The 16,263-nt window shown below is 35.5% G+C and overlaps 2 protein-coding genes across 2 annotated transcripts; one reads left to right on the forward strand and one right to left on the reverse strand.

The window, feature by feature from the left end:
• Positions 1–217: 217 nt before the first annotated feature.
• On the reverse strand, positions 218–529 carry LOC139191728 (LEAF RUST 10 DISEASE-RESISTANCE LOCUS RECEPTOR-LIKE PROTEIN KINASE-like 2.4). Its single transcript, XM_070812733.1, has one exon. The coding sequence runs from the start codon at positions 527–529 to the stop codon at positions 218–220; it is 312 nt and encodes a 103-aa protein (XP_070668834.1).
• Positions 530–9,093: 8,564 nt separating this feature from the next.
• Positions 9,094–12,121, forward strand: LOC103408455 (trihelix transcription factor PTL-like). The gene is made up of 2 exons (XM_008347309.4): positions 9,094–9,666; positions 10,465–12,121. The coding sequence occupies exons 1-2, from the start codon at positions 9,224–9,226 to the stop codon at positions 11,729–11,731; spliced, it is 1,710 nt and encodes a 569-aa protein (XP_008345531.2). The 5' UTR covers positions 9,094–9,223; the 3' UTR covers positions 11,732–12,121.
• Positions 12,122–16,263: the final 4,142 nt, after the last annotated feature.

Consider the following 16,263-nt stretch of genomic DNA (forward strand, 5'->3'; position numbering starts at 1 on the left):
GAAACAAACTCCCCAGTTTAGGTTTGAATGACTACAATCATACATACATTGGTGGTCATACATGCATCTAGATACATGCATTTACATTTTACTCTAGTTCAGCAATTGCTTCCAACTCTTGGCGCCTTGCCAGGATTCTTCCATTTCTAGATGTAGGACCTGTAGGCACAAACAGATTAGGCGGCATGGTCAAGCTTTCTCCTCCTCCTTCTAACGTCTAAACTGTCATTTTCATGGCAGGACGATCCACTAGGTGCCACTGAATACACCATAGCCCTATAATTGCAAGTTTCTTTGGAATTTTTCCATCTTCTTCCCCAATATGGATTTGTAGGTCATCCCCTTCCTCGAGAAGATTATAAATCCATTGTGGATAGTAAATTTCATTAGTAGTATCCTCTGTGGTTAAACCAATATTCTTCCTTCCTCCTACCATCTCAAGCAGTAGCATTCCAAAGCTATAGACATCTGTCTTGTAAGACACATTTCCTAAATTCCTGGAGAACACTTCGGATGCAATGTACCCCATGGTCCCCCTAATTGTAGTCATAGACACCATGCTTTGATCCTTGGAACATAACTTGGCCAAACCAAAATCAGAAATTTTTGGACTGAAGTTTTGGTCTAGCAAAACATTATGGGGTTTTATATCGAAATGGAGGATTCGTTGATCGCATCCCTGGTGAAGATATTCAATTCCTTTGGCTATGCCTAGGGCAATATCTTGCAACTTATCTCAACCAAGGAAGGCATTCTTACTATCTAATGATGAAATATAATCCTCGAGTGAACCATTGGGAAAGAATTCATAAACCAGAGCTCGTCTAAATCCATCAACACAAAAACCAACCAAGCGAGCCACGTTGACGTGGTGGATATGAACCATTGTTCGTACTTCATTTACGAACTCTTCCCCATCTTGCTTTTTACTATAAAGAAAGTTGAGTAATTGGCTATTATTTAGGGAACATATGATTAACTATAATGGTAAATTAGTGGAGAATTTCTTCAATTACATCCAATTTTGGATGAAATTTTAACACATGAGGTTTCGCGGAAACAGCTTGAAACATCAAGGGGTATTATTGTAAACCTAACGGAATTTTGCTTCAACACGAAAAACATCAAGGGTTACTAGCGTAAACAACAAAAAATTGTGAGGTATGATCAGGGTTAAACCGTCACAACCTGCCACTTTACGTTATGGAGATCAAGGCCTTGGTCAAGGGTGGGGAGTGCGACGGCCTAATTTTGGGGCCTAAAAAATTTATGTTGCTTGTTAAGTTACTTATAAATTGTTTCAAAAAAAAATAAAGTAAAAAGGGCCCTAATACACGTTAACAAACAATTAAGTCCAACAACTAAATGAAAAACAATTGTTTTCTTTTGACTAGACCTGTTATATGTGTCGTGTTTTTTGTGTTCGTATTGTTTTCGTGTCATACCTGAAATCTTTATGGGTCGTGTCATGTAACACCCATTGAAGTAAATGGGTAATATGACCTGACCCGAAATCAACCCGTTAATATTATCAGGTAATATGACCCGACCCGTTACCCGTTAAAGAAAATATATTTTAAATCAATAAATAATGAAAATGAAAAACATAATTTGACCCCAAAAAAATAGAAAACATAATACTAAATTAGTATATATATACATACCAGATTGTCACATAAACATTACTTCAAAACATTAAAGAAAAATATTTGTCTTTCAAGTATTACATACTTTAAAATAAGAGCCTAATGAAAAAACATCAGTACATTACTATAAAATACCAAATGTTCAAGGATATGCAAAATGAAGAGAGATGCGTTTCAAGGTTGAAGAACCTTGTACGTTTATATATGCTTTCACATTTTTTAGACTTGTGCATTAATGATTATGAATTTTATTTATTTTGAACTCCCTTAAAAATACTATTCATGAGGGTTTGTATGGTTTAAAATTTCAAACGATGATGTATCCATGCTCAAAGCATAGAGGATGCGAACACGAGCCTTTGCATATTTTTTTTCACATTTTTCGCACTTGTAAATTAATTATTATAATTTTTTTAGGGAACTATTATTAGCACTCCAAAAATCTTGTTCTACACTCCTCACAAAATGTATTTTTCTTTCTAATTATAAAAAGTTTCGAATGCCAAATGAGATTTTTGGAATGTTAATAATAATTCCTTTTTTTTTTAATGTTTTTGGTATTTTTAAATTACTTGATACTTTTATTTTTAATGTCTTATATAATTTTTTTTAATCTCACTATTTGTGTCATATCCCGGCCCGGGCCCCCACCACATCATGGGCTCGACTCCACCGTAGCACGATATTGTGTGCTTTGGGCCCCGACCACGCCCTCACGGTTTTGTTTCTGGGAACTCACACGAGAACTTCCCAGTGGGTCACTCATCATGGGATTACTCTCGCAAACTCGCTTAACTTTGGAGTTCCGATGAAACTCGAAGCCAGTGAGCTCCCAAAAGGCCTTGTGCTAGGTAAAGATGAAAATATACATACAAGGCTTATAGGATCCACTTCCCTGGACGATGTGAGATGTTACAGTTTGCCTATAGTATACTATAAAAATAAATAAATAAATAAAACTTAAAATTTTTAAATTTATATAGAACAACAATACAATAATATATGTTACTATGACTATTATATTTTAAGGAAAACTAATGAAAAGGGCTTGAAAACTTTGAGTTTTAATGATAAGGACAAAATAAAGGGTAAAGTGAATAGTACAAGGATTGACTTTTTAGTGTAAAAATGTGGTTTTTCGTTAAAGTGAACAGTACCGGGTGCTTTTCATTAAAGTTCCCTATATTTTATAGTAAGTTTTTTTTAGTAGTTTAAAAAATTAAAATCATCACATTTAAAAAAAATTAAAATCATTAAAATAACTTTTTTCTTAACATGTCGAAACAAGTTAATTACTCGTGTGTCACCTTTGTGTAAACCTGTAAAGGATATGTTATTAATGGGTTCTTATCATGTGATCTGATAACGACCCAATTAGTTATCACGTTGACCCGAAATCCATTATTTTCGTGTCATTTATATGTTGTGTTAATGAATCGTGTAAGAAATTGTCAGGTCTACTTTTGATGCCACGCAAAAATAAAATCAAATTAGAAAACAAAAATCAGAAAACACCAACGTTGGTGCACTCCCTTCGACATTTGGCTCACCATTTTGTTGCTAAGAAATACTTTCCCTTGTGTTGTTTTCCTCTTCCTCTCTCTCATTTAAAGTTCCAAGCAGCATATATTAGAACAATTTTAATGTTTAATTTTTACCCAAATTAGTTTTATGAGGGCTTTCATCTCTTTGCTTTTATTTTGTGACTCACCAAATACACAAGATGAAACCAGTTCTTCTTAACTGAGGAGTTCCAATGGTTTTTATTGAATTTTCTTGATTTTTTTTTACTTTCGGGTAGAGGGAGAAAGGGACCAAGAGGGCGAGAGAAGGATAGAGAATAAAGAAGGAAGGGGTATGCTGGTGGAGAAAAAGTGTGCCTCCATTAGGTGTGAGACAAGGGCTTCGTTTTCTATTTCATCATGGGCCTCTAACAAGGCAGGGCAAATCCTGATTTAGATGATTTGTGGATTAAAGTTTCGGCTCATCATATCTAGACATACAAGCTTATTCTTTTCGGTAATTTGCTTGAGTTTACAAAATAATTTCAATATTAAGATTAGGTCAATTGTGTTTATTTACTTCGTTTTTTTCTTTTTATGTAAGAAGATAAATTTGATTGAATAAACTCATAAACAAGTCATTACACTGATGCCAACAGCTAGAAAACTAAACAACCATAGTGGCTCAAAGCGATCCCAATAAAACTCAAAGGCCCCCACGGTATGGCATGCCTTTATTACACTGTCTAGGCACAAACTGAAAACAAAAATAAAGAAGAAAATTGTAGCAATGGTTCTTCAATTTTAATCCAATTGAAGCAATGGTCCCTGAACTAAAATTTCACGACCATTGGTCCCTTAACTCATCAAAATGTCCAGCTATAGTCCTTTTTATCAACTCCGTCAAAATGAGTCATGTTTGAAGGACCATTACTACAATTGGGTTAAAGTTGAAGGACCATTGCTCCAATTGCGTTAAAGTTGAGGGACCATTTCTTCAATTTGGTTAAAATTAAGGGACCACTGCTACAATTTTTCTCCTTTGGATTTTTCATATTTGCCCCTTGATTCAGCCTCATGTGTGTGGCACGTGACTCATTGTTGACACATCCCGACATGTGAAGGTCGAAGCATGCTGGCCATCACTGTGAGGTGACGTAGCCATAAAGGTAAGTGACGCAAAAAGTGAATAAATTTAAAACTAATTATACTAAATAGTGAAAGAGTGCGCGATCATGGGAAGAACCCACTATAATTATTCAGAGCATAATAGACAATGAGACTACAAAAGAGTAGTCAAATTAACTAAGTACACTTATTACATAACCGTGATAAGTTCGTACATCTAAACAGAAGAGAATGTCATAACTGCCGAGATTCCTCGAGTGCCACAAAGAGTACAGCTATCTAGGTCCTGAAGGAGCGAAAAACAAAGTTGAGTGGGTAAGCAAAACAATGCTTATACGAAATCCTTTATTTTCGAATATACTAAACCCTTGCCATAAAACAAGTATAGTTTCCTTAAAACATACTACGTAAGTATGTAACCAATAAATCAACAGCATTATAGTAGTATAATAAAAAGAAATATGCCAAATCATGATGTATCAAATGCCACAATAATATAATCATGTGATAATCAAGTATAGCTAAGTGCTCATCCATCTAAGCTGACACACGAGTTCGAACAGATAATTTCTAACACGAACAGGACTGGGTGTACTCAATATGCTCTAGTACTACGATCACGTGAAGGCTAGTGCAGAAGCACGGTCACATACAATTCGGATTGCCTAATGCAATCTACCCGACAGGACTGACACCTAACTTGGATCCAAGGCGAACGAATGGTGTGATGTTAACATACACGTGAAGGACTGGCCCTGGCCCTAGGGCGAGTACTAACACCAGTGTAGTAAGATGAGCATGTACAAATATGTATGAATGCCATGACAGTAATATCTCAACCATATAGCAGCATTTATCACAATTATTTCACAGATATCAATTATTTGGTAAAATATACGCAAAGTGGTGTAATTATTCAATTTTGGAAACTATAAATACGTATAGATATAAAAATAAACTGCTCACTCACAAGTACGTCGTTGGGTCGTAACCCCTGAGTATAGCTTGACCTCGAACGTCCTCGAGATACGTTTCTCCTATATGTGAAATAACTAAAATAGAATTAATTAAAGCACATATACGGAAACCTAAATAAAACCCCCATAGTTGCTCAAACCTAGGGTTTATATATACCATCGTGACCTACTCGATGCCACAAACATCCCCAAATTTTTAAAATAATTTTTGGACGACTCACGTGCCCCCACACGCCGGCAATGGCACGGCCAGACACGTCCCTATACGCAAGCCAGTGCCGTCAGTTGGCCTGATGCTGTCAGGAATATTCTGTCAACTTTGATGGAATATTCCGTCTCCTTCTCCGGTTGTCCTTGCCAACGTCACCGTCCACCGCCGTCTGCAACTTGGTTTTTCGTCGGATTTCTGGAAAAATTTCAAACACACTATTCTCATTCATTACTCAACCATTTTTTACGTACTTTATAAGGATTTGAAGCTCGTGAAGAGTAGAACCGCGTTATACCTATTTGGAGTCCAAAAAGTGGACGGAGGTTGCCAGAAAAAGCCTCGAAAGTTCCAGCCAAAAGTGAACTCTTTGAAACTCGGTCGTTTCACGTCGAACTTCTTCCAAAACAAGCCTAGGACCCTTAAAATGTCGTGTAGAAGTCTTCCCAAGCTTCAAAACATCCTAACTCATTCGAAAACACGTTGAACTCAGTGTGCTCGAGTTCGGACCTTTCGAGTTAACGAGTCAAAACTCGTGTAAACCAGGTTTCAAGAACATGATTGTGATCGTGAAGATGAGGGGAGTACAATGGTGTGGTTTTTGGGTTAGATCTATGAGAGTTGAAGCTCGTTTAAGGGTTTTGCAGAGAAAGAAAGTATACGGGAGAAAGAGAGAAATCCTTTTTTTTTTTTTTTTTTTCTGATTTCTAATTGGGGGACATGAATGAGGGAATGGATGGGATTGGTGGAGTGCACGGGATGGGCTAAAAAAAGCTAGGGATATGTTTTAGATTTTGTACATAAAAGAGTATTGAAAATCTATCTGGAATAGTGTTTTCACACTGATAAAATTTACGTACACTCGTAACAACGTGTACAATTTAAATGCGATAGTGAGAAATAGAATAAAAGCGATATGAATACGTCCTCACTTGCCAATAAAGGCATAATCGACAATACACATACTCGGGGAGAAAGTACATAGGAAAATTAGGGACGGATCATCACTTATGACGAACATTCTAACAGAGTAGACGAAAAATTCATAGCAGAATATTTTGATGAGTGAAGAGACTAATGGTCATGGATTTTTAGTTGAGAGACCATTGTTTCAATTCGATTAAAATTAAATGACCATTTCTACAATTTCCTCGAAATAATATGATAATGAGAAACCAAAACATGAAGTTGAAGAAGAAAATAGTTCATATTAACATATGCCAAAATATGAAATTATTTATTAACTTAAATAAAAATTCCTTATCTTTTATTATTTTAGTTGCAAGTGTTAGGAACTTACGCATTTACATATAAGAGATGAAATATTAAATACTTTTAAAACTAATCATATATACTATTATTAAGAAAACTCTTCTTGTCAACCTTTTGAGAAAATGATAATCATATTCCTATTTTTTCTATTTTACACTCACTTTTGATACACAACATTTACATAATAAGGAGGACAAAACAGTAATTATGTACATTTTGAGAAAATGACAATCATATCCCTATTTTTCTTGTTTTACCCTCATTTTTGATACACAATGTTTACATAGTAAGGAGGAAAAAACAGTAATCATATCCTTATTTTTCTTATTTTACCCTATAATAAGAAAAAAATATGCCCTTATTAAAAGAAACTATCCCATCATTATTGTTCCATACTTTTTTTTTTAATTTTTAAAAACTAATCACACTCTTTAATAAAAAAAAATAAAACATAAAATGAAATTATTCACACACACAATGTGTGCTCATCTTCTAGTTGTTATCAACATAAGAAAAATTGGAGAGGCCTACGTTTTCTTCCCTTTGGGATCGTATAATAGTAAACCAATATTCCAATTTTTCAAAGACGTAAGTACAAAAGCTGAAATGATTAGATGTGATGTCCAGCTGTGAGGAGAAGACAATATCCGATATTGCTAGCAAGAATCCATCCACCCTCAAAAAACCACTTTTGGTTGATTTACCATGTGAGCCGAAAAGATGGTTATTCCTTCTCCTAATTGATACAAGGTTGGGATGCAAAATGGGATGTAAATTATAGATTTTCGGGTGCTTGGTCAGTTTGTTAGGCTGCTAAAGTTTTAAATATCTATAATTTACAACTCATTTTATATTTTCTCAAACTTGAAAGTTCTACAAATGGGGATAAGAATAATCGGGCAGAATTACTTGAACGTTGCGATGATGGTGATAACAAACTAAGTTCAGCCGTGTTCATTCCGAACTTGAGCTGTTACATGGTGTAATCCACCCATTAACAAGCTAAGAACATGCCTTTGGAAGCATGTCTACATACAATCTTAATTCAATTGTGATTCTCGACGAAAATTGCATGGAATTTTGTTTTCTTTTCTTATCCTTGTAAAACGGAATTCCCTTTTGAGTGAAATCCCAACTAGGTGAAATCCTAATACGATCAAGATTCTCAGCAAACCATGCATCTCACCCAGTCTTCTTCGAATGGCCAACAATATCCTTTCGCCCACACCCAATCCGAATGATTAAGTACTTTATAGAATGCTCTATATATCCAACTTTCACTGAATCAAAACCTTTAAACGAATTTGCTCGACCGAGCTTTATAAAACCATTGAACGAACATTCTCGATTTAGACTTTATAAAAAATCTGAACCAAAACCTCCGAACAAATATTCTTGGCCACAACATTCTCGTTCGAAACATTCTCAACCGTATAGATGGAATAGTCATAATTTGCGGCCACATGATTAAATCATAAAATTATCCAAAAATGATTGAAAGTTATAATAATTAGTAATCTTTCTATCGAACCACCTAAATTATACGGGTAGTTGCTGTGAAATAGGGTCCAAATAATATTGTAACAAAACCAAATTAATTGAATAAGTATGCTTATATATATTAACAGTATATAGATATTTATACAATTGGAATTTATAGGATTTCACTGATCCACCCGTGTAAGCAAGGTGTTTGGTAAACAAATAGAGAAGGGAAAAAAGAGGGACAATTATTGAAAGAGTATATCTATGTTCGATTTAGTATTGTTAAGACAATTTTTTTTAATACATCGATATTTTTACATTTAGGGAATGAGGAGTTCTGCTAAGCCATACAATGAATAACCTAATTTGGTGTCGAATTTGCCATCCACGAGATTTGAACCTAAGATCTCTCACTATCAAGTGAAGAGGAATACTACCAGACCATAGTACTGTGTGGCAATATTATTAAGACAATTAAACATTGAGCAAGGTTTGAGACTTTAAGTGAAATTGGAAGACCTAGTTTGGCGCTCGAACACACTGCTCTCAGGCTCTCAGCACTAAACTATGTAGGCGGTGTAGAAGACCAATTAACTAGCAAGAAGTTAGAACCCTATAAGGGTAGAACCGTAGAAGATGGATGTGGAATGGCCAGTCAAAACCACACACGGATGGCACTGTTTGCAATTGCATGGTACAGTAGAGGATTATCATGCACTCGTGGAATGCCTTTCCATCTGTCATTACGTACTCTCCTTTTTTAGCTTTGTCTCTCACATGAACTGAGACAGTGATGCAAGAGTGACGAAAGTTGCGTTAGACTCGGATCCTGTCTCCAATGGAAAAAGCTCAAATTCTGCACTGCACTCACAAATCTTGGTCCTCTCTCTCTCCTCTATTCTAAAAAGCAAAAGCACTTTCTCCAATAACTGCGAGTACTGCTGATTACTGCTAACTAAATCCCTCTCTCTCTCTCTCTCTCTCTCTCTCTCTCTCTCTCGGGATATGGATGACTATGAACCTCCAGATCTCCGGCAGCTTATGGCCTCAAGAACCCAGTTTCATACGCCCTTACAATTCCCAGAGCAATTTTCAGTGCACCTCAATCTCACGCCTCCACCGCCACCTCATCCCCATTATCATCATCTCCCCATAATGGTAAGCAGTGATGTTGTTCCAGCTGCTGGCTTGCTTGACAATCATCGTTATACTAGTATGATCACGACAACAGCTTGTCATCCTACCACTTCATCGGCTGCTTCTGCTGCTGCTGCATTGTATGGGATAGAGTTTGAGCATGGATGGAATAATATTGATGGAGCAAATACTAACAATAATAGTAGATGGCCAAGACAAGAAACTCTTACTCTTCTTGAGATTAGATCTGCTCTTGATTCCAAGTTCAAGGAGACTAATCAGAAAGGACCTTTGTGGGATGAAGTCTCTAGGTATACCCTATTGCTTCTCTTCTTAATTTTTATATACTATTTTCTTTCTAATTTCTTTTCATCAAAACAAAATATGTAGAGAGTGAGGTCACTACAACCGAGTACTTTCTTCTTTCTAATTTCTTGTAATATTTCTCATTTTTTTCATTAATTAAGATGGATCTTCATCTTTTACCTCAGCGTAAGCAAAAGGAAAAGAAAAAGTGTTGAGCTTCTTTCTACTTATATTGTTTCAAATATTAATGTTAATTTCTTAGATACTTTCAGGCTTTTTGATGTATTCATTTTTTATCCTTAGTTAATTTAGTGCATGAAAATGACAAAACATATGAGTTAACTAGAGATCGACCCAGGACTTCTTTTTTTTCATATTTTTTTCTGGTTTTGGTATGCAAATTGACTGGTCCAAGAGTACTCTCTGCAACATCTTAAATATTTGTTTTCTAGTTGAGAGACCTGCTTCTTGTTCAATTAGGGCAATGAAATCTGCCTCACACCTAAAAAGGGCCATACATTCCATATGACATCGATGTAAGGGAGAATAATTTGATCAATTTAAACCTATAGTAAGTGAAATTCTTAAACTGGAAATTCTAGCTTAATATACTATTCTCAAAAAACTTATGGTCTATATAAAGGACGGAATGGTGTGGCTATCTTGATTCTATAACAATATTAACAATTTCTACACGATCATATCTTAATTTAATATTTTGAGATTATGAGAAACTAAGCATATGTATATGTCGTCTACAATTTTAATAAAATCTGTTCCTTTTCCATTTTCTTGATGTATAGGATAATGGCTGAGGAACATGGATTCCAGAGAACTGGGAAGAAATGCAAAGAAAAGTTTGAGAACTTGTATAAGTACTACAAGAAAACCAAGGAAGGCAAAACTGGGAGGCAAGATGGGAAGCACTATAGGTTCTTTCGTCAGCTTGAAGCAATTTATGGAAATCACCATCAAAGTACCAATCAGTCCTCCTTTTACAGTAGATCAAACCCTCTTCTTTGTCACACTACTCCGAGTGACAGTATTAACCGAGATCAAAATCAAGAAGTAGTTGTGCAAGACCAAAAGCTCATAAGCTACGAGAGCCTTAGTTTCTCCAATAACTCAACTGAATTTGATCAAACCTCACCCTCAAAGAACAAAGACGACGATGATTCACTTTCAGCCATTGATTATTTTCCGATGAATCAGTCAACGGGGAGCCTTAAGAATGAGAAAAAAAGCTATGCGACTTCGGTAAAGAAGAAATGGAAAGCAAAGGTGGTGGACTTTATGAACTCACAAATGGGGAAAGTAATAAAGACCCAGGAGGCATTAATGGAGAAGATGGTAAAGAGTATTGAAGCTAGTGCAGACGAGAGGATAGCTAAGGAGGAAGAATGGAGGAAGCAAGAGACGGCCAAGTATGAGCGAGATGTACATGAGTTTTGGGCTAAAGAGAGAGCATGGGTTGAAACTCGAGACGCCATGATAATGGAGGCTCTAAGAAAATATACAGGCGAAGGAACTTACAACAACAGTGGCAAGGATGATATTGCAAAAGAAATTGGCAGTGATCATAGTAAGAATTATCCTAGATGGACTGAACAAGAAGTTACAAGTTTAATACAGCTGAAGACTAGCTTGGAACAAACATTCAAAGAAAGTGAGTATCTGAAGGAGGAGGGAGTATGGGAGGAGATAGCTGCAAATATGGGTAGTTTGGGCTACACAAGGAGTGGAGGGGAGTGTAAAGAGAAATGGGAGAATGAAAGTGTTTGTTTTAAAATGACAACAGAAAGTAACAAGATGCACAAACAAGATACAAAGACTAATAACATGTACTTTAGTCAGATCTCTTGTTATGAAGAAGGCCATGAAGTTCGGAATCGAAGACAGGATGGGATGGGACTTCAATTGATGGATGAAGGGCTTTCCCCGTCATGTTCTAATATGGATGTGAACTCCAGCTCTTTGCACATTCCATTTAATGGAGGAGAAAACTTGTGGGACGAGAGAGACTCCTATGTAACCCATTCACTACGTAACAAGCGTTTATTGCACTGGTGATGCATTTTTTTAACATTTGACACTCATCTTTAGACTGGTGAAGCCACTAGAGTCTAGAACCATGTTTTGGTTGCAAGAGAGATCTCTATCTTGTGCGATAGGTATGGAACTGTTCATCAGCAAGGGAAAGCACCAGTACTAAGTTAGAACAAGGTGATTAAGTAATTAGAGAGACTATTTGAGTTCTCTTTATGAGTGTAAGTATGTGACTTAATTCTTATGGTAGATTTTTGCCAATGTGTGTTTGTTTCTGGAGAAGGTGCTTTTCTAATTTGTCCAGGTAAGAAAGCATTGACCGCGGGACTTTTATGAAAAGGTAAAAGTGTAAGGATTATTTCCTCATGGTCTTGTTGATTAATTTGCTTTCTGAATGGATTTGTTCCTAATCAAGTAAGGTTCGTTAACCAAAAAAAAAGTCGCACTTTGATTCCATATCATGTTATATATCATGATTAATTACAGCTGGGGAGGAGAATGAGATGTACACAAGCAGCTGTCTATCAAGATTTTCTTTCTGGAAAAATATTTCTCAAGGTTCAGACTAGCAGGTTTGTGAACTTTACGTAATTAATACCATGTCTTCCAACTGAAGAGTCTGAAGATCCTTTTGTTTTTAGGCTTGTTTGGAAGTGTTTTGACAGTACCAAAAGAGCTTCAACTTTTTGTGTTTTGGACTGCAAAGTTCAAGATAATTAATGTTTTCTGATAGCATTTGTGAGATAATTAAGTATTTTAGAACACCACGTACATACGTAGTTGCTTCTTCAAAAGCATTCTAAAATAGAATATGTAAGAGCACTAAGGTTTTAGTTAAAATATTTATATGCTCTTAACATAAAAACCACTGTGTAAGAAGCACATACGTGGGGTTTTCATGAAATTTTGAATTGTTGTTAATAAAAAAAACTACTTAGGAGCACTCGAGTTTTTAATGAAATTGATCTTGCGAAGCACTCGGATATTCTTAATGAAGTTTGTACATAGTTATAAACAAAATCCTACTTATACATGTAAAAGTTTTTTGATATAGAAGTACTCATCATAACTGATTTATGGCACATATATATACTATCAATTTGAAAAAAGTACATGCTCGTTATTTGGATTTGTTATTTTTATTGTTTTAGAGTGTGTACGTTTCATTAGGTTCTAAAGTTTTGGGAATATATTGCTTAATATCGATTACCAATTTACATTATCAATATATTTATATTAATAATTGGTTGCTTTTTAGTATTGTCGATCAAATACTTCTCACTCACTGCCTTAATTGCATGCACCTCGATTATTTGGTTTTAACCTAATTATTTCCATCGGAATTTTTATGGTTTCTGGCCAAATACAAATTGATCAACATCCACAAACCTAGGGCTACCAAAGGTCTTCAATTAAACATCCAATAAGAAACCAGAGTATTTTGTGAACACTGAAGGAGAAAGTGAGAAAAGAACCGATTAACACATTCTGTAAACAAGTATTATCAACAGAGTTAGAAGTATTCCCATAGTCTGCTTGCCTGTGTCTACGGATAGAATGAAATTTTCCATAGTTTTTTTAGACTCGAAAAAAGTAGATAACTGTAACTTGTCACTACTTGTCCTTCTTTTTATATTGATAAAAGAAGTATTCTCAAGACCTTAATTAGGTAGTAGACAGAGACATACACTGGTGAGTGGTCATCGTGTACTGAGTTACGGACAGTAAGCGTCATGCATGGTTCATGGCAGTACCCTCATACCATTTATAAATAAAGAAATTTTGTTTATTTTATGGGTAACTGAAGTCATACGTTACCCGGTCAGGGGAACACGAACGGTAAAAAACAGTCCTTTCATTTCATGGAGATCAACACGCCCAGGCTGGTCACTTTCAGCTGCTCGAACCCTTCTATATCAACAGAAATTTCATGGAAACTTTTACGAAAAACTTCTTTTACGAAAAAAATTCGGTACTGTTTAATTTAATAAAAAATTACATTTTTACATTAAAAATCAATCATTGTACTATTCACTTTACCCTTTATTTTGTTCTTATCGTTAAAACTCAAAGTTTTCAAACTATTTTCATTAGTTTTCCTAAATTTCATTTCTTTTAGTTGCTCTTCCACTCCAATCGATATCCAGAATTCTGCAGAATTTTTCTATTACCATTAGAGCATTATATTATGTGTTTGATTTTGCTTTAAAAGAGAAGATCCAATCTCAATAACAATGTGTTTAATCATTAAGGGGCAGTTGATAACCATTTTGTGTTTAGTTTTCATTTTTCGTATTCTTTGGGTTATATGAGCGATAGGAAGAGCTTGTGATTGTGATTTAGAAATTAAAGCTGGTGTTGGTGATTTGAACTGTGTATGCATGTTGAACGTATCCATTGAATTATAAACTGAGGTCACATTCCTGTGTGTCCTTTCATTTGTAAACAATATGTTATTGTTTGTTATTTACACGAGCTTCATAGTTTATCATATGCATTTGATGTAATCCGATAAATTTCCCTAGGATGCAACGGTCATCCTTGCAAATTAAATTTCAAATTGGTGGCTTGAGGTGAGGAAATGAGAGCACTTTAGCGTTAGTGTGGGCAGTGACACTTGAGAGTAGGCCGGGTTTGCTACCCTTTATTATTTATTTTAGATAATTAACAGCCCAATTTGTTTTTGAATTAGTGATTATTGTAAATGTTGTTGATTCTCTGATGTAGGCTTTAGTAACAATGGTCTTTAAACTATATACAAGTTTAGTTTTGTCTCCAAACTCTAATAATAGTTGCTTCAGTCATCTAATTATATCATATGTTGCACTTGTGGTCTATTTTTCAGTTAAGTTGTAAAAAAATGTGCATATTTTATTATAAAAAAAAGGGTTGGGTTAATCAACAATGTTTATACTAATTATGAATAGGTTAATCGTATTGTGATCCTTAAATGCATTTTAGATAAACAAAAATTACAAAATCTACCACTACTACTAACACCCCCTTTCTCATATTTTTTATTTATTTATATTTTGGAATAGGTCAATACGGATTCAAACTAATGTAGTATATGTTTCCTGGTTTTTTTATTTTTTTTATTCAAACGTTGCGTTGCAGTATCTGTTTCCTTGTTTTGTTTTTTCCATACTCACATACCTCCTATGCTTCACACCTCACACGACACGTGACTTTTACATTTGCATTCAGATACTGCAATGCAATGTTCGTTTCTAGGTTCTATTTTTTTTTACATTATTTTTACATTTGGATTCAGAGCAATGCAATGTCTGTTTCTTGGTTCTGTTTTTTACATATGGATTTAGACATTACAATACAGTGTCTGTTTCCTAGTTTTTTTTTTTTTTTTTTTTTTTTTTTAACATTTGGATTTAGACGCTGTGGTACAAAACAAAGGAAACCGCAGGAAGAAAGATCTTATGAGCAACAACGCCAAACAAGCGAGCATCGGGAAAGCCAACAAAGGCGGTGGTGCGAACACTGGAGGCAAAGCTACAAACACCCTCCCATAGATCCATGACAAATCGCAGTGAACACAGGCAATAGCCGATCGGAATTGACAATGGGCGAAAAGATGATGGAGCCAAATGATAAAGATGATGGAATGAGATGATTCGAGGGTGATAGAGGAAGCGGATGATGGGAATGGTGAGATTAAAAGCAAGAAAAGTATTAGAATGGTGAGATCGTGATGAGCAGAGACGTGGAAATTGAAAATTGCAGACTACAGGAGGAGAAAGGAACAGAAGAAAGCCAAGAAAAAGCATGGACTACCACTGACCCTAGCAACAACTAAGACTTGGGATCTACGATGCATGGACACGGACACGAGGATACGACACGATACGACACGGAGATACGTTAAATTTCTAAAAATTAAGACACGATACGGCATGGATACAACAATTTATATAATAAATATATATTTAAAAAATATATTTTAAATAACAATAAAAAAATAATTACTCAAAATTTAATTTATATTATTCAAACTCTCAAAAAAAAGGATGGTAGTGGTGTAAATTCGGTGGGCTATGTAGTTTTGGGCTTTAGTCTCATTTAAACCCTAAATAAAAATAAATAAAATTTAAAAAAAAATAAAAATGTGGTGTCGTTTTTTTCTACAGAAACTAACAAACGGCATGTCGACCTAGAAGTCATCTTCTTCGCGCAGCCTCAGATCGGGTCGTCTCCATGTGACGCCTTCCTTTGTCAAATTGGGTCATCTTCTTCGTGAGGTGTCCTTCCATCAGATTGCGTCATCTCCGTCATGAGGTTTTCTTCCACAAAATTGCGTCAAAGGCCATGGTGCAGATATCCGTATCTAGACAGTCGGATACCCGTATCCATCTGTCAAACGCCGTATCCATTGATCCAGATATGTATCCAATGTGTATCTGACCGTATCAGAGGCATATCGTGTCCGTCTGCGTATCCGACATGCGATAAGTGGCTGATGTGCCGTGTCTGTGCATCGTAGCTTGGGATGATGCAAATTGAAAAAACTAGGATCATTCACAAAAGGGTGAGAAAGACTC

This window comes from Malus domestica, chromosome 02, assembly GCF_042453785.1.
Source record: "Malus domestica chromosome 02, GDT2T_hap1".
Lineage (NCBI taxonomy): Eukaryota > Viridiplantae > Streptophyta > Magnoliopsida > Rosales > Rosaceae > Malus > Malus domestica.